The 20253-nt window shown below is 22.2% G+C and overlaps 2 protein-coding genes across 2 annotated transcripts; one reads left to right on the top strand and one right to left on the bottom strand.

Annotated features, from left to right (window-relative positions):
* Positions 1–306: 306 nt before the first annotated feature.
* On the bottom strand, positions 307–8588 carry LOC122500340 (alkylglycerol monooxygenase-like). The gene is made up of 9 exons (XM_043609234.1): positions 8196–8588; positions 7303–7430; positions 3616–3767; positions 3446–3549; positions 3095–3257; positions 2869–3020; positions 2658–2792; positions 2160–2273; positions 307–591 (listed from the first exon to the last, which is right to left on the bottom strand). Exons 1-9 carry the CDS (start codon positions 8322–8324, stop codon positions 337–339), a joined length of 1332 nt encoding a protein of 443 aa, XP_043465169.1. The 5' UTR covers positions 8325–8588; the 3' UTR covers positions 307–336.
* A 2463-nt stretch (positions 8589–11051) lies between these two features.
* LOC122500334 (nucleolar complex protein 2 homolog) lies at positions 11052–19130 on the top strand. Its single transcript, XM_043609222.1, has 11 exons — positions 11052–11144; positions 11415–11528; positions 11653–11989; positions 12073–12194; positions 14735–14892; positions 14977–15201; positions 15390–15578; positions 15692–15811; positions 15897–16028; positions 16136–16351; positions 18578–19130. Exons 2-11 carry the CDS (start codon positions 11501–11503, stop codon positions 19067–19069), a joined length of 2019 nt encoding a protein of 672 aa, XP_043465157.1. The 5' UTR covers positions 11052–11144; positions 11415–11500; the 3' UTR covers positions 19070–19130.
* Positions 19131–20253: the final 1123 nt, after the last annotated feature.

The following is a 20253-nucleotide window of genomic DNA, read 5'->3' as shown; positions in this document are numbered from 1 at the left end:
AAGTTTTAACAGAAATGATTTTCTTTTTGCAGTTCCTGTCAATTGCCCAATCATTGTCAATTGTCGAGACTGAATATAATGTTAATATTGAAATAAACCGAAAATAGGAGAAGAAAAATCCATCATTTTGAGAATTAGAGTGGAATTAGTCGACGAGAAATTATGGACATATTTTTGGAAAAATATTCCTTCACAAACATAATTATGGTGAGTTAAAATTTTATTTAAATAATTTATATATTTTATATTCTAAATAATCAATTATAAATTCGGGGGAAAAAAATTTATTAAACATTTTTGTTTCCATTCTTTAGAGAACATAATATATTTTCCAAATCATTCATTTTTGAACATAATTTTATAGTTTCGAATAACATAAAAAATCCAAATACAACAAGATGCGAAAAATGTATAATAAAAAAATGTATTTGAAAAAAAAATTGAAATATTTCTGAAATAAATTAAGTAAACAATGCAACGAGTTAGTTCCACGATAGGGCCATATTTATTCTTGTCAAATAATAAACCAATCGATGCAATAGTCCAGAAATTATTTATGACCAATTTTGTTGTTTGCAATATATCATTATTCTGAAATAGATATAAAAAAAATTTTAATAATTTTTTAAAATTAATAATTAATAATAGTTAATAAGTTTCAATGCAAGAGATAATTAATTGCGTATTAAATATAAGAAATTATTATTATTGAACAAAAATTAAAACTGAACACTATGAAAAAATTTCTGAATAATTTCGGGAAAATTCAACAATAATAGTAATAATTTTCCAACCTAAAGAAAATTTTCAGGATTGACACAGGTCAGGGAATTCAGGGATTTTTATTAAAGGAACTGGAAAAAATTAAATTTTTAGAATTTTACACAAACATTCAATTATATTTAAAAATAATACAAATTTCCCAGAAATGCAATTATTTAAGATTTTTTTTATAAAATTACTCGCAATAAGTTAATTATTTTCATAAATAATAAAACTCATTGAAGAATTTCAAGTATTTGTAATGCAATTTTAATCAAATTCCACGAAAAATGTAATTATTTTTTAAAATTTTATTAAAATTTGTCGAAAGAATTTAATTAGGTATTTAAAAATTATTGATAAAATTTTTTTTGACAATTTAGTTTTTAAAAACATTAAAAATTAAATTATTCAATAAATTATTTTTTCTTCTATTTAAATAATTGAATTCTCGTAGAATTTTAAAATAAAAAATTTATTGAAATATTTCAATTATTTTTAAAAATGTTAATAAAATTCTTATCCGATATCCAATTATTTTCAAAAATTTTAATAAAATTCTACGCAAACATTTAATTATTTTCATAAATAATAAAAATTTCACAGGAATTCAAGTATTTACAAATTTTTTGGAAAAATTGAATTATTTTCAACAAAATTTTAATTTAATTTCACGAAAGAATTTAATTATTTTCAAAATATTAATAAATCCATTGAAACAAATCAATTGTTTTTTTTTAATAGTACAATTTTTGCAAAAATTAAATTTTTTTTAATAAAATGTCACGAAAGAATTCAATTTTTTTTCTTAATTCGTTATAAAATTTTTAAAAGCACTCAATTATTTTCTAAAATTGTTATCAATCCTTTGAAACAATTAAATTATTTTTAAAATAATTAAAATAATTAAAATAATAAATATTAGAATTCCTTGCAAAATTTCAATAAAAATTATACATTTTTTTTATACAATTTTAATTGAATTCTTCAAAAAATGTAATATTATTTTTAAAAATTTTATTGAAATTCATTGGAAGAATTCAATTTAAAGAAACATTGAATTATTCAATAAGTTATGAATTTTTGTATATTTAAATAATTGAATTCTCGTAGAGTTTTCTGATAAAAATTGATTTAGAAATGAATTTCAGTTTAAATTTTAAATAATAATTGAATATTAAAAGCATTATCTATAGCTTGAATTTTTTGAAATAATTGAATTTCGAAAGGGTTTCAAATTAAATTCTTTGAGTATCTAATAGTAATTTTTGGAGCAAATCAGAATATTCTTTAGGATAAGGGAAAAAGTGAAAATTTTGTCTGGAAATCAGGAAAAAGTCAGGGAAGAATTAAATTAAATTTTTTGTGGCAACCCTTGATTTTAATTAATTACTTACTAATAGTCCATCATAAATTTGTATATGAAAACTTAAAACGATTGTGAAATGTATTATTATATACAATTGTTGCCACTTTGGTATGCAGGTATTATAATTTATTCTAGATTTGACCTGAAATTTAATAATAATTATTAATACAGAAAATTAGAGAAATATAATTGTGACGCGCTCCCAAAGGTACTTAAAAAGCAAAAAATCTCTGATTATATTTATAATGTTTGCAGTAAAAATACAGAAAAAGAATCGATTACTAATATTAAACATATTATTCAAGTTTTTATTACAGTCATTTCGGTTGTAATAAAAATTTGAAGTTCAATAATAAAAACTAGTTTCAAATTAATTGTAATTAAAAAGGATCTTTTACTGAAGAAAAATGTAACATATATATAATTTATAATCTGTTTGCTTCTTACTTTTCTAGGGAGCGCGTCACAATTTTCAATTACTTAAAAAATTCAATTATTTAAAAAAATAATTTTCTGGAAAATTTACATTAACTTTAAATTTATCGAGACCAAGTCTCGGAAGTCCTGGCAGCCAACTTGGCCCTTTCCACACAACTGCAAGTTTATCTCGAAGTGATTTCATTTTTAAACTTCTAATTAACATCATTTTCGTGTAGAATGTCTGAAAGGAAATTTTAATTAATACTCTCAATACGATTTCGACTAATAATTTCGATTTGTATTATTAAATATTTCACCTGCAAGTAAATGGCATTGAAAGATTGTGGACTGACCACCAGTCCATAAATAATCTCCGGTTTCGGTAGTTGCTCCATAAATGTGCCAAATAGTCGATCCCAAATTATCAGCATTCCTCCATAGTTCTTATCGAGGCAGTACAAATTGCAACCTGGGAATAAGTTCAGCATTAGGGTGTAAAATAATAAATTAGTTTCGCGCTATTTACAGACAACATCCTCCTACCGTGATGAACTCGATGATGCTTAGGTGTATTGAAAATAAATTCAAATGGACCTAAATCTTTAATGACAGTCGTATGAATCCAAAGTTGATAGATCAAATTCAATTGATGATGTGTTATAAAATGAGAGGGAGGTATGAAGAAAGCGAGAGGCAAATAAAACATCTGGAAAATAAATGTGGAATATATATGAGAAACAAATACAAATATAATTGTGAGAAATTAAAATTTGATACGTTGTGTTACTTTATAAAAAAAAAAAGAAAAAAGAGCACGAAAATGTGAAAAACAGATCGCATTCCTGGAACTAGAGAACAGAAATGAAGTGGAATTGAATGAAACTTAATACTCACAAAGCTGCACCACTGTTGCAATACAGACTGCCTGAGACCGACCGCAAGATTAAATTCCTCACTGCTATGATGCACTTGATGTTGAGCCCACAAAATGTGTACCTCTGTAAACGGGAGTGTTATGCCTTAATTTATAAGAGACACCGAATCAGGAGAGGATAAGAAATAACCATGATTTGCCCGATGCACCCAGTAATAGCAGAAGTCGACCGCTATTGCTGTTATGTACCATGTCCATGGGGAATTCCAAGCCAAACTCCATACTCGATGCTTCTCATAAATCAAGATGTAGCTGTAATATTCGATCCCTCGAAACAAAACTCTGCAAAAAAAATTAAGGTAAAAATTACTCTTCAGCAATAGTCGATAGTTTTTAACTAATGTTTTGTCATTTATTTTGTATATTTAACGATTTAAACAATCATTTCTGTTGTAGTTGCTGTATTCGGTGGTGCCAACTTGTATCGCGAGCAATTTTTATGGAAACAACCCAAATTCTTCGAAACGTGTTGGTGACACTGATCGCATGCAGCAAGAACAGATTTAATTACAAAATAGCTGCAGGTTTCGCACTCATCAACTAAAACTTACTATTTACTTCTTTTTTACAATTTGCTACTATTTGAATACTTTTTCGATTTATGAAACGAAATGCTATCTTTATTTTTGGGGGAAATTTGCATCACTTTAAATTCGCTGATAGTTGAAATTAAAAAAAAAAAAATCTAAAATTTGTCATAAAATTCTTTAAATCGATTCAATTATTCTCAAAAACTATTCGAAAATCAATGAATTTCCATATTAAAATTCTATTTGCAAGAATTCAATTACTTTCACAAGTTATTAATTTTTCACGAAAATTCAATTATTTTTCAAAATTTTAATAAAATTCTTGACAAGAATACAATTATTTTCGCATAAATAATAAAACAATTATTCAATAATTATTTTTCCAAATAATAAAATTTTTCATGAGAATTCAATTATTTTCATAAATAACAAAATTCTTCTCAGAAATTGAATTATTTTTTAAAAAATTGATAAATTCTTTGATTCTTCACAATTATATTCAATTATATTCCCAAATAATAAAATTTTTCACGAGAATTCAATTATTTAAAAAGCATTAAAGAAAATTCTTTGCAAGAATTCAATTATTTTCATAAATAATGAAATTTCTTCTCAGAAATCCAAATATTTTTTTTTAAAATTGATAAATTCTTTCCTTAATTCTTGACATAAATTCAATGATTTTTATAAATAATAAAATTCCTCTCAGAAATTGAATTATTTTTCAAAAAATTGATAAATTCTTTCTTTAATTCTTCACAATTATTTTCCCAAATAATAAAATTTTTCACGAGAATTCAATTATTTAAAAAGCATTGAAGAAAATTCTTTGCAAAAATTCAATTATTTTTGTAAACAATAAAATTCTTCTCAGAAATTCAAATATTTTTTTAATAATTGAATTTTAATTATTTTGACAAATAATAATATTGTTACGTGAATTCAATTATTTAAAAAAAAAATTAAAAAAAATTCGTTGCAAGAATTCAATTATGTTCTAAAGTTTTTAAACTTCTCGTCAAAATTTTAATTATATTTATAAATAATAAAATTCTTCGCCAAAATTCAATTATTTTCAAAAATTTTTTTAAAATTCCTGACAAAACTTCAATTATTTTCAAAAATTTTCCTCAATTCAATGATTTACAAAATCTACTATTCTTAATTTTTCAAAAACGAATTCAATTATTTGAATAAAATTTTAGTAAAATTCTACGCAAACATTTAATTATTTTCGTATAAATAATAAAAATTTCACAGGAATTCAATTATTTACAAATTTTTATAAATTTTTTCGCAGTAATTCAATTATTTTTTTAAATAATAAAATTCTTCTCACGTATTTAGTTATTTTCAATTTAGATATAATTTTAATAAAGTCTCTCTAAGGAATTCTATTTTTTTCAAAAATTTAAATGAAATTCTTGACTGAGATTCAATTGTTTTTATAAATAATAAAATTCTTCAGATGAATTTAATTATTTCGAATGTAATTGTAATGAAACTCTTAGAAATAATTCAATTATTTTCATAAATAATAAAATTCTTAGAAAGAATTCAATTATTTTCAACAAGTTTAAACAAATTCTTTATACGAATTCAATTATTTTCAATGCAATTTTAACTGAATTCCTCTAAAGAATATAATTATTTTCCAAAATTTGCATAAACATCTTTAAAAACAATTCAGTTATTTGGAAAAATTTTAAACAACTTTTATGCAAGAATTAAATTTTAAGATTTTATTTAATTAGAATTTGATTAATTTTAAAATTCAAAAAATTTAAAAAGAGGAATTACTATTGAAGAATTTTATTTTATATAATTTAATTTTTCACGAGAATTAAATTATTTTAAAAAAAAATTAAATAAAATTCTTCGCAAGAATTTAATTATTTTCATAAATCATAAATAATAAAATTCTTCTCAGAAATTGAATTATTTTTTAAAAAATTGACAAATTCTTTATAAGAATTAAATTTTGAGAAATTATTATTATTATTACTATTATTATTATATTTATTATTATTATTTATATTTTTGTATTTAATAATACTTGAATTTCAGTTGAACTTTCTAAATAAGAATTGAATTAAAAACGAATTCCAGATGAAATTTTATATGATAATTGAATATTAAAAGCGTTATAGTACGATTTTTTAGAAATAACTATATTTTAAAAGATTATTAAATTGAAATCGTTGAAAATTTTAATTATTGTAAAACTGTAATAACTTTAAATTTTTACTTTGAAAAATTATTAATTTAATGTCTTAATTCCTGTGAACAATTTAAATTAAATTTTATAATAAAAATATTTTATTTGTTTACTTTTAAAAATTACTTTTAAGTACAATTGTATTTTTTAGGATAAAAATTTAGAAAATAATTGAATAGGATTTAAAAAATTTAGAATTAAATTTCTCAGCAGGATTAGAATAAAAATAAATATTTTTGTTTGAAATCAGAAAATAATCAGGGAAATACTAAATCATATTTTTGTGATTTGACTAAAACAATTTTTGTTTATTCGTTAAAATTAATTTACGATAGCTACTTTTTTACTACTTTTTTTAGTATTAAAGCTACTTTTTGATACAGTTTTTTAAAATTAATTATTTGAGTGTGAAGCCTGTAGTGGTCAAAACATGAAACCAGGGTTCCTACAGAATCTGGAAATCATTTTAAGAAATTCGGATTTTTGAATTTTTGATAATTTTAGATTTTTTACCAAAGAGTCGAGACTATTAAATAAGTAAAGTGTTTTTAAAGAGCCCAAAAATATTGAAATTAGATTTAAAATTCCACAGGAATTTCGTAAAAATTTGACCTGGAAATCATGGAAAATGTATGGAATTTTAAATTCGGATTTCTGTAGGAATCCTGGAAACTAAAAGCGTCAATTTTAAAGCTACAACCTTAATTGCTGAAGAAAAAATTTCTATTCCGAAAACAACAAAGTTTCTATAGTTAAAGTCGATTTTGCCGAAATTGACAAGTATTCTTTGTTAAATTAGCAAAAGGTTCGCAAAATGAACTTAAATAACGTTGATGCCGAGTACAAAAAAATTAATTAAAATAACAAGGATTCCCATTTGAAATAAAAATGGGATCTTCAGATGATATCTTCTTATCTTTATAATGTGTACGTATTTTTTTTTATGCATTATCTGTTATTGGCCGAGTTATGTAAATGATAAGATACCCGAACAATGTTAGTGAATTGGAAAACTAAAAATTAGGATTCGTGCTGTAAATAGAAAATTGAATGTTACCTCTATTCTTACCGTCCAGTTTCTTGAAGAATCCAATGCGACAAAGATGTCACATGGTCATCGAGACGAAACTTTTTCTTCTTTTTCGCATACAAAATAATACTCTCCATTGCGATAAGAACGAAGAATGATAACCAAATCTGCATAATTAAAGTAATTACAGAGGTAATGAAACAAAATCATGGAGATTAGTAATGAAAGTTATGAAATGATTAACGTTCTTATGTATAATTAACGATTTTTCACTTATTATACTTCGTTTTGGAAAAGAATTCAATCTCTTAGATAAAGAGATCTGGAAAAAAAAATTTTATTTCTGTGTGAAAAAAAAAAATACTTTTGTCTTTTTTTCAAAAGAAAAAAGTATTTTTTGTCGTCATGGGCAGCTAATATTTTTTTTCTACTTGAGATGTCTAAGAAAAAAATATTTTTATTGTAAATAGTAATGTTTACTTTACTACATTCAACTCTCAAGTCAAATGAGTATAATTGAATGGCAAACATTTCAATTAAGGACAAATTCTTTTCAATGAAAATGTTTAAAATTTGCTTCTACTCTCTGCTATTATTTTTTCTACGTTCTATTATTTTTTTCACATTTGTACACTTATTTCATTTTTGTGACTCTCGCGGATTTAAATAAGAAATTGAAAAAGTCAATGTAAGGACTGAGAAATTTATCAAGAAACACGGGAATTTAATTTTCTTTTGGATCCATATTTTTTTGGTACAACCACGAGAAATATTCGAATTTTTCGATATTTTAACTAATATTGAATATTGTCAGTTAAAATATTGAAAATGATAATATTCAATATTTTAACTGATAGTATTCAATATTTATTATTTATTATTAAAACTAGTGTCGAAAGGGGAAAAGTACGAAAAAAAATTTTTTTTTTTACCTGTTCATGATAATCGGGAACATCTTCGACAAACTGAAATATAGCATCGTAAGGATTAACTATGTACCACAATTTCCCGGCATGTTTGAGCCGACCGAAATAAGCAAACACTTCGCGGGTTTCATTCATGACTGACTACTACACAATGTATTACGTTCTTGGGTTTTCAACTCGATATACTACACACGATGAGCTTGGTGGGAGAATATAACTTAAGATGATAAAGAATCTCTCATCTGCTTGGAAAATAATTTTAGCCACAAGTACAATTTATTTTTACCCATTTTTTCAGACCTTTATTATTCGTTTTTTTTTCTTTTTTTGCCAAATTTACTGTTTATGTTTCGTTACAATTAGCACACAATATGCGATAGCTGCGCTATAAATATCATTGACATATACGTAATAGGCCGAAAGATAAAAATAACATTAAAACTGACAAACCTGTGCTAAAATGTAACTTTAAAACAAAAGTCCATTTGCACTGGAGAAAATTAAAAAAAAAATATTTCTTAGGGATATTTGTTCTTAATTCTTTAGATAGATTTTTTTAGAATTTCGTGTCCTTTGACATTGAGACACAAAAATTGATTTCGTTGCAATAATTTGGTTGCAATAATTTTTCACAAAAAGTAACGAAAATTTTAGAATTTGAGGGTTTTTATTCAAGATTTTAATTAGCTTCTTCATTAATTTTTCGGATATATATAGAATAAGAATTGAATAATGCCAAACAAACAGTAATTATAATTAATAATTTTTTCTTCAGGTATCTTTTGGTGGACGAAATCGAAGGAAGATTTTGCAAAGGATGCTGTTGATAATAAGCCCTTTTCTTCAGGGCACTTTTGATGTGGATGAAAGCTGAGAAAGATATTGCAAAAAGGATGATGATGCCGTTGATATTTGCTGATGGTATGTTTATAAGTTTTGGATTAAAAATACAGAAAGAGAATCAATCACGATTCTTAAGTCAATTTTCAGGAATAAAAAATGGTTTAACTTACAAGTTTCAAACGTATGAGATCGATTTTCAAAAAATTTCCATCCACATTCGACCCGCCATTTTTTATTCTTGAAAATTGACTCAATAATCAAAATCTTCGCAAAAATTCAATTATGTACAAAATTTTTAAAAAAAATTCTCAAAATTTCAATTATCTTTAAAAATATTAAAATTCTTTTCCAAAATTTATTTATATTCATAAATTTAAATAAAATTCTTGGCCAAATTTTTAATTATTTTCAAAAATTTTCCTGAATTCAATGATTTTCAATATCTATTATTTTAATAATATTTTTCAAAAGAATTCAATTATTTACAAATTTTTGATAAATTTCTTCGCAATAATTCAATTATTTGTATAAATAATAATTTTTTTTCTACAGAGATTCAATTATTTTCATGAATAATAAAACTAATCATAGAATTTAAATTATTTTTAATACATTTTTAATCGAATTCCTGGAAAAATCTTCTTTGAAATTCAATTATTTACAAAATTTTTTATAAATTTCTTCACAATAATTAAATTATTTTCATAAATAACAAAATTTTTTTACAGGGATTCAATTATTTTCGTAAATAATCAAATTTATTTTAGGAATTGAATTATTTTCATAAACAATGAATCTCATCGCAGAATTTTAATTATTTTTAATATATTTTAATCGAATTCCTTGAAAAAATGTAATTATTTCTAAAAATTTCATTAAAATTCGTCAAAAGAATTCAATGATTTAAAAATTTGTTGATAAAATTCTTTATGAAAAATCAATTTTAAAAAACATTCATTTATTCAATAAATTATTTATTTTTGTATTTAAATAATTGAATTCTCGTAGAATTTTCTAATGAAAATTTATTTAAAAATGAATTTCAGTTAAAATTTTAGAACAAAAATGGATTTGAAAATTCTCAAGGAACTTTTACAAAAAGTATTAAAAATAATTGATAATTGAATTCTTTTGAAGAATTTTAATAATATGTTTGAAAATAATTACCTACATTTTTCGTAGAGTTTACTTAAAATTGTATTAAAAATAATTGAAATCCTGTGAAGAATTTTATTATTTATGAAAATAATTGAATTCTTGCAAAAAATTTTATTACATACATTTTTTTTAAATAATTAAAATTCTGCGATGAATTTTATTATATTTATGGAAATAATTAAATTCCTGCAAAGAATTTTATTACATTTCTTTTAAATAATTGAAATCCTGTAAAGAATTGTATTATTTATAAAAATAATTGAATTCTTGCAACGAATTTTATTACATTTTTTTTTAAATAATTAAATTCTTTAGAAATATTTTATTAAAATAGTAGATTTTGAAAATATTTGAATTTCAGCGAAGAATTTCATTATTTGTGAAATGTAATTGAATTCTTGCAAAAAAATTTTGAAAATAATTAAATAGAACAGTTTTTTGATTTTCTAATAATTTTTAGAGTAAATCAGAATATTCTTTAGGGTCAGGGAAAGATTCAAAATTTTATCTGGAATTTTTGAAAACAATTAGTTTAATTAATAACGTGATTTACGAGGTTAGATTTTTAAGAAAGTTTTACTTTTCTTAAGAAACCCTTTTAGTTGAAAACAAATAATTCAAAATTAATTATTTATATTTATAATTTTAATTATTAAATTAATAATTAATAATTTATAATTATATTAATTATTTATTTATATTAATTAATAATTATTAATAATAATTAAATTAATAATTTAAATAATTATAAATTAAATTATCCCGAAATTATTACAGGAAAAATTAGATTAATTTAAAAATTAGCGCGCAAAATATTTACTTGACACTGTTCGGTCCTATCGGTAAAACAGAAAGTGAATCATTTTGAGGTTAAATTGTGAATTTCAACAACAATAACGTGAAACACGTGGGTGATAAATAAAAATATATTATTAGGAGTTTAATAAACTAAACGTAAGTAAAGTATTAAATTATTTAAATATAGATGTTTCCTATTACAGTGAGTATAAATATTAATTTTTTTTTTTAATGTCTAAAGTCAAAACTTTCCAAATCATAATAACTTGATATTTAAGGTTAGTTCTTCTAAATATAATTTATTTGTTTATTTTACTTATTTTTTTATAAACTTTACATTACTTTTTACTTAATAGCTTTAATAGGTTATTACGAGATTTTGCCGTTATTACGACATATTTACCGAATTGTTTACTATTTTTTCAGTCGTTTTCAATTAGACTATAAATTTCCAAGAATTTGGAAGCTGTACATTAAAGGATCATTGTTGAAAAGATCAATTAAAGTTCACAATGAAGTCAAATTCACGAAAACACAAAGGTAATTTTTGTAAATATATTCCTTTAGATTAATATTATTAATTATTCTTTAAAAGTAAAGATTTATTTATTACTTTTCGTTACTTGTTATCGTTATTTTTTATTTTTATTCCCTTTTCTTGTAGATGAATCAAGTAATGATTCAAGTGGAGAAAGTGATTTGGATGCTGAAGAGCATATGAAATCATTGCAAAAATTAAAAGACACTGATCCTGAATTTTATACATTTTTGAAACAAAATGATACGAAACTTCTTGATTTTAATGTATCGGATGATGATGGTGATAATGAGAAATGTTCTGATGATGAAGATGATTCAAGACACGTTCCACAGTCAAACTTGGAAATTGCCAGTGATGAAAGTGATTATGAACATGAAGAAGATGAAAATACTTCTGGTGGTCGAATTAAAGTTACATTGAAGATGATAGCAGCCTGGCAGGAAGCACTACAAAGTGACAAGTACGATTATTATCATTTTTGAATTATTGATTGCGATAAATTTAATTTCTTTAAATTAATTCTCCAATATTTGCTTCTTCTAGGTCGGCGAAAACAATAAAAGTAGTAGTTGAAGTCTTTCACGCAGCCACAGAAACACTAGCCGGGAAAGAGGAAGGTGAAAATAATGAGGAACCCTCGAGATACAAAGTTGATGGGAGTGCAGGTAATCATTTTTAATAAATAACTAATTTGCAGGGTAACCACAGGTCAGGGAATTCAGGGAAAGTAGAATTAGTTAGGAAAAGTCAGGGATTTTTATTAAAAGTAATGGAAGAAATTAAATTTTTAGAATTCAAAAGAAAATTCTAAATTTTTTTGTCTTTTTTGTTTGACTCCTAAACTGAGAAATTACCACGAATTCTAAATACAAAGCCTTCAATTTTTTATATATCTGACAATAATTTCTTTTTAAATAACTTCATTTTTTATAAACTATCCTCAAATTATTAATTAGCAATTATTTAATGAATAATTTTACTAAAATATTTCAAAATTAATTTAATTATAAAAGAGTTGCGTTTACAACTTTCATAAATAGATGAACTTCAAAAGGTTTTAATTTAAATTTTAGAAAATTTCAATTTTGAATGAATTTCATTAGAAATTTTAAAGAATTTAGATATTTGAAAAAATTTTAATAATTCAAATTCTTAGGAAATTAATTAAATTTTTTTAAAAATAATTAATTACTTATTAAAAGTAATGTATTTATAGAAGAATTTTAGTTAAAAATACAAAAAAAAATTGAATATTGGAGAAGCTACAAATGATTGCAGAAATTTAATTATTTTCAATAGTAATACAATTTTTCGCACAAATTTAATTATTATTTTTTATTTAATTATGTTAACAAATTTTTTTTAAATTCTCGGCAAAATTTCAATTATCTTTAAAAATAATAAAATTCTTCTCCAAAATTTAATTATTTTCAAAAATTTTCCTCAATTCGATAATTTTTAAAATCTATTTTTAAATTTTCCAAAAGAATTCAATTATTTCAATAAAATTTTACGCAAACATTTAATTATTTTTATAAATAATAAAAATTTCACAAAGATTCAATTATTTACAAATTTTTATAAATTTCATCGCAATAATTCAATTATTTTCATAAATAATAAAATTCTTCACAGAAATTCAATTATGTTAACAAATTTTTTTTTAAATTCTCGTCAAAATTTCAATTATCTTTAAACATAATAAAATTCTCCTCCAAAATTCAATTATTTTCAAAAAATTTCCTCAATTCGATGATTTTTAAAATCTATTTTTAAATTTTCCAAAAGAATTCAATTACTTGAATAAAATTTCAATAAAATTCTACGCAAACATTTAATTATTTTTATACAATAATAAAAATTTCACGAAGATTCAATTATTTACAAATTTTTATAAATTTCTTCGCAATAATTCAATTATTTTCATAAATAATAAAATTCTTCACAGAAATTCAATTATTTTCATAAATAATACAATTCTTCGCAGATATTCAATTATTTTCAATAGTTACAATTTTAATAATATCTGTCCTAAGAATTCTATTATTTTTGAAAAATTTAAATGAAATTCAATTCAAATTCAATTGTTTTTATAAATAAATTAAAATTCTTCAGATGAAATCAATTATTTTAAATATAATTTTAAAAAAATTCTTTGCCAGAATTTAATTATTTTTATAAATAGTAAAATTCTTCAGAAGAAATCCATTATTTTTAATGCAATTTTAACTGAATTCCTCATAAGAAAATAATTATTTTCAAAATTTGCAATACAATTTTAATTCAATTTCGCGAAAGAATTTAATTATTTTTCAAAATTTACATAAATATCTTGAAAATCAATGATTTTTAATATTTTATATTTTGATAAAATTTTTCAAAAAGAACTTAATTATTTAAAAAAATTTTAAATAAAATTCTAAGCAAACATTTAATTATTTCATAAATAATAAAAATTATTTACAAATTTTTTATAAATTTCTTCGCAATAATTGAATTAGTTTTATATATTATAAAATTTTTTTTTACAAGGATTCCATTATTTTTATAAATAATATAATTCTTCTTCGAAATTCAATTATTTACAAAATTTTTTATAAATTTCTTCACAATAATTCAATTATTTTCATAAATAACAAAATTTTTTACAGGGATTCAATTCATAAATAATCAAATTTATTTTAGGAATTGAATTATTTTTATAAACAATGAATCTCATCGCAGAATTTTAATTATTTTTAATATATATTTTAATCGAATGAGTTTCAGTTAAAATTTTAGATAATAATAATTGAATATTTAAAGCAATAGCGTGAATTTTTAGAAATAATTGAATTTTGAAATGGTTTCAAATTAAAATCTTTGAATTTAAATTTTTCATACTTTCATCTAAAAATTCTGTAGATTTAATTTTTTTTGAAAAAGTACAATTGAATTATTTTAAAAATTATTTCAAGTTTTTATTTTCTAATATACAATTGATGAATTTCCCTAATAATTGGTGAAATTTGGTAAAATTAAATTGTAAAAAAATGGATTTGAAAATTCTCAAAGAACTTTTTGAAAAATTATTAAAAATAATTGATTTAAAGAAGAATTTTATTCAGAAATTGTAGAAAATAATAATTGCATTGTAATGATGAATAAATAGTAAAAATATTAATTAATAAAATAAATAATTTTCTTTTTCTTTATGAATTTTTAGTATTCAATGCAGTGGTGCAAATGTGTATAATGCACTTGCCTGAAAGTTTGAAATCGTTTTTGGGCCTTGGAACACAAACGCGCTTTGACGCCCATAAAGCGAAAAAATTTGTCAAAGTTAAAGGAACAGTCAAATCTTATCTTACAGACTTGTTAAAGGTATAGTAACAATTATTTTTAAATACTTGAATAATTTTATTTTAAAATAAAACTGAAAATATTCAAATAAACTTAATTTTCTAGCTTTTACGATGTGTATCGTCATCAAATATAATCACAGTGCTTTTAAAACATCTTCATCAAATGTTACCTTACACACACTGTTACTCATCTCTTCGCAAGCCTCTTTTAAAAATTCTGCTAAAATTCTGGTCATCCGGAGAAGAAACTGTTCGAGTTGTTGCTTTTCTCTGCATTATACAAATGGCAACTAGTCAAAAGGAATCGATTCTCGAAATTCTCGTTAAGGTAATTAATTAATTTTCTCTTCAATAAATAGTTTTCTTTAAAAAGAAGGAAATTTCAAACTATTATTAAAAGGTTAAGAGATTAAAATAAAATAAATTATTATTTGAATTAATTTATAATTATATTAATTTATTTTAATTTTTAATTAATAGAGAAATGTATTAAAACTCTCTTTATTTCTTTTTCAGACAATGTACATTAAATATGTTCAAAATTCGAATTTCGTTTCTCCGTCACTTTTACCTGGTATTAATTTCATGAGACATTCTTTGGCGGAAATTTATCTTCTTGATTGTAATTTCGCTTACAATCACGCTTTTTTGTTTGTTCGTCAATTGGCCATTAACTTGCGAAATGCTGTAACTTTAAAGAAAAAGGTAAAACAAAAGAAGAGAAAAGAGACAAAAAGTCTCTTCTTCAAAATTATTCATTAAGAATTTTGGAAGAATTGTTAATATTAACTGAAAACATTTTTCTTTTTGTATTTCAGGAAAACTTTCAAGCTGTTTATAATTGGCAATTTATTAATTCTTTGAAATTCTGGGCAGAACTTATCCCTCTTTCGAAACCTCAATCTATGATGAGACAACTTCTCTATCCTCTTGTACAAGTAAGATTGAAAAAAAAATACTATTATAATTTTTTGTACCAGAAAGGAATTATTGATTAATTATTATTATTTTTGTATGTTGTAGATTATTATTGGTACAATAAAAATGATTCCGACTTCTCAATATTATCCTCTGCGGTTTCATTGTTTAAGAATGCTTATAAGTATTGCCAAAGAATCCGGAACTTTTATACCTGTTTTGCCATTTTTGACCGAGGTAAGAAAAAAACGAAAACAAAAATTTGAGTAGAAAATAGAATAAAATGCTTTTTAAAAAAATACTTTTTTCAAGAATTTCTATTCAATTTATTCTTCTTTTTATAGATATTGAATAATTATACTTTCAATAAAAAACACAAAGTCGCTGCAATGAAGCCAATGTCTTTAATTTGTTTGCTGAGAGTTTCAAAAAGTCAACAGCAGGAAAATACATTCAAAGACAGTATTTTGGAAACTATCTACGAACTAATTTTAGAAAATGCCGCCAATGAGAGTCATAAAGTTTATTTTCCCGATTCTTACATTCCCTGCGTTATCGAGGTGAGTAATATTTAATTTTGAATCAAAGAAAAAAGAAAATTCTAATTTTTTAAATTTGTTTTTCAAAAAGTACAGGGCTCGAACTATAAGTTCGTAAATTTGTTTAAAGTTCGTAAAAATCAGTTTTTTTAAAAAAAGATCCGTAAAGTCCGTAATTTGATTGAAAAAAGCAATAAAAGTTCGTAAATTTAACGATATAATTTGGAGAATTTTTGAAAAGTTACAAACAATTGCAAAAATTCAATTATTTTCAAAAGTAATAAAATTCTTTGCAAAAATTCAATAATGGTCACAAATTTTTTTTAAATTCTCATCAAAATTTCAATTATCTTTATAAATAATAAAATTCTTCCCTGAAATTCAATTATTTTCAAAAATTTTAATAAAATTCTTCCCAAAAATTCAATTATTTATAATACAATTTTAATAACATTTCATGAAAGAATTCAATTTTTAAAAAAATATTGTAATAACATTTTTCAAAATAATTCAATTATTTTCTAAAATTTAAATAAATCCTTCGAAACAATTCAATTATTTTCTAAAAATTTTAATGAAATTCAAGAATTAAATGTTTAATTTCAATTATTAAGAAACACGATTATTGTAAAAAAAAACTTGAAAGAAATTGTTCATATAAAAATTCAATTACTTTGAAAATTTACAATTAAAATTATTAAAGAAACTCCATTATTTTAAAGAAATTCAAAACTTCAAAAGAATTTAATTAGGATTATGAAAATTTTTAATAAAATTCTTCCCCAAAAATTCAATTATTTCCATAAATAATAAAATTCTTCGAAGAAATTCAATTATCAATTTTTTTTATAAAAATCTTTGCATAAATTAAATGATTTATTTTTTTTTCAAAAATTTAAATAAAATTCCAGTCAAGAATAGAAATATTTTCGCATGAATAATAAAATGCTTCTCAAGAATTCAGTTACCTACTTTTAAAAATTTTAATGAAATTCTTCTACAAACTTCAATTATCTTCAGGAATTTTAATAAAATTCTTTACAAAATTCAATTATTTTCATAAATTTTAATAAAATTCATGGCAAAATTTCAATTATTTTCAAAAATTTATCTGAACTCAATAATTTGTACATATTATATTTAAAAAAATTTACCAAATGAATTCAATTATTAAAAATAGAATTTTTTCGAGAAATTCAATTAAAGTTGTTTCGAAAATATTTGAATTTCTTTAAAGAATTTTATTATTTTTTGAAAATAATTGAGTTCTTTCAATTTTTTTGACGAATATTTTTAAAAATTGCATTGAAAATAATTTAATTTTTATATAAAAATTTTTTTTTAATATTTTGAGAATAATTGAATTATTTTTGGAGGATTTTAAATTCTTGTTGAAATTGAATTTTATGAAAAATTTTTGAAAATAATTAAATTCTTTCGTTTAATTTTATTTAAATTGGATTAAAAATTATTTAATCCTTGCAAAGAATTTTAGTATTTATAGAAATAGTTGAATTGTTTCGAAGAATTTATTAAAATTTTCAGGAAATAATTGAAATTTATGGAAATATTTAAAAATAGTTAAATATTTGAATTCATCCGAGGAATTCAATTAAAATTGTTTTTGAAAATAATTGAATTCCTACAAAGAATTTTACTATTTATAAAATTAATTGAAATGTTTCGAAGAATTTTACTATTTATAAAAATAATTGAATTTTTTTGAAGAATTTATTAGAATTTTAGGAAAAAATTTAATTTTTTCGAAATGTGTTAAATTTTTTTCTTAAAATTGAATTCAATTAAAATTGTTTTGAAAATAATTGAATTTTTGTAAAGATTTTACTATTTAAAAAAATAATTGAATTGTTTAGAAGAATTTATTAAAATTTTAGAAAATAATTGAACTATTGCGTGAAATTTTATTAAAATTTTTGAAAATATGAAGAGTAATAATTAATTTTGTACTTAATAAGTGAATTTTTTAAATTTTTATTATGAAATTGTTTATAAAATTTATATTTGAAAATAAAAAATTTTATAATTTGCATAACAATAATATTAGTTTGTAATTGGTCCGTAATTTTTTATTTTTGGTCCGTAAAGTCCATATTTTTAAATACTTTTTCTAGTTCGAGCCCTGAAAGTATAATTTTTCCAAAAGTAAACTTGGATTATTTATAAATAAGTTTTATTGATTACCTACTGAAAATATCTATTAACTAATTTCGAATTATTTCTTTTCAGCTAAAAGCTTTTCTAAAGAAAAGCAATGTCGCGAATTATTCGAGAAAAATAAAGCAGTTACTGGATAAAGTTGAAGAGAATCGAAAATTCATTGAGAAGGAACGTGCTAAATTGACATTTGACTTGAAGAATATCAAAGAAATTCAAAATTGGGAGACGAGATTAAAGAATGAAGGCACGCCATTGGCTAAATTCTACACCTCGTGGTTTAAGATTTACGAAACACAAAAATTGAAACTCCTTACGCAGAATGACGAAATTGCTGACAATAAATTGCCGAGTATCAGGAAAGGTAAAGGCAACAAGAGACATGCAGATAGCGATGAGAATAGCGATCTTGATATGCCTGTTGAGGAATTTGAAAGGAGGGAACAAAAGAAGAAGCAAAAGAAGAAAGCAATGAAAACGAAGAAGACTAAATACGTGGACGAAGAGCTTCCAAAGGATAATACGGATATTGTGAGAGATTTGAAAATCGACGATTGGGATTGAGAAGAAGTAGATAATTTTTAAGCAAAGAAATAAATAAAAGTCTTTTTGTAAAAAGTTCAAATGTTTCTTTTATTAAGAATCAATTCCTTTAAACCACAAAGTGCGAAAAGTAGATTTAACTTCTAAATCAGTTTTTATTGAATATTTTTCCAGCAATAAAGACTTCATAATGATGAATAATTTTCAGTAATAATTGACTCTCTTTCTGTATTTTTACTACAAACAATATAATCACAATCTAAAATTTTTCGAGATTTTGTCCTTGTTTTTTCTCAATGTGCATATAATTAAAGTGATTTTGTTTTATTTTCAAATTTTCTAAATTTATTTTCCAGATGTTTTATTTGCTTCTCGCTTTCTTCATAATTCCCTCTTATTCAATGCCATTTACTTGCAGGTGAGATATTTCATATTACAAATCGAAATTATTAGTGGAAATCATATTGAAAGTATTAATTAAAATTTCCTTTCAGATATTCTAAACGAAAATGATGTTAATTAGAAGTTTAAAAATGAAATCACTTCAAGATAAACTTGCAGTTGTGTGGAAAGGGACAAATTGGTTGCCAGGACTTCCGAACCTTGGCCTTAATAAATTTAAAGTTAAAATGTAAATTTTCCAGAAAATTAATTTCCAAAACAATTGAAAATTGTGAACCGCTTTCAAGAAAGGTAAGAAACAAACGAATTATTATGTTAATCAGGGTTGTCACGTGTCAGGGAAGTCAGAGAATACAGGGAAAAGTCAGGAATGTTTATTGAAAGTAATAAAAAAAATTAAATTTTTAGAATTCATGAGAAAATTCTGAATTTTTTGTTTGTCTTATAAACTTAGAAATTACCACGAATTCTAAAACAAAACATTTAATTTTTTCTACTTCTGACAATAATTTCTTTTTAAATAACTTAATTTTTGAAGAACTATCACAAAATTATTACTTATAAATTATTAAATGAATAAATTTACTTAAATATTTCGAAATTAATTAAATTTTAAAAGAGTTGCGTTTACAATTTTCGCAAATAGATCAACTTCAAAAGATTCCAATTTGAAATTATAGAAAATATTAATTTTGAATAAATAGAAATTTTATTGTAAATTAAAAAAATTCATTCAACTATAAGCATGAATTTTTGTTTTCAATAAAATTTCTCGAAAGAATTCAATAATTCTTTAAAAAATT

The sequence above is a fragment of the Leptopilina heterotoma genome, unplaced genomic scaffold (assembly GCF_015476425.1).
Source record: "Leptopilina heterotoma isolate Lh14 unplaced genomic scaffold, ASM1547642v1 Lhet_101, whole genome shotgun sequence".
In the NCBI taxonomy this organism is placed as follows: domain Eukaryota; kingdom Metazoa; phylum Arthropoda; class Insecta; order Hymenoptera; family Figitidae; genus Leptopilina; species Leptopilina heterotoma.
The sequence above is the reverse complement of the archived record's forward strand: the minus strand, read 5'-3'. Positions and strand labels throughout refer to the sequence as shown.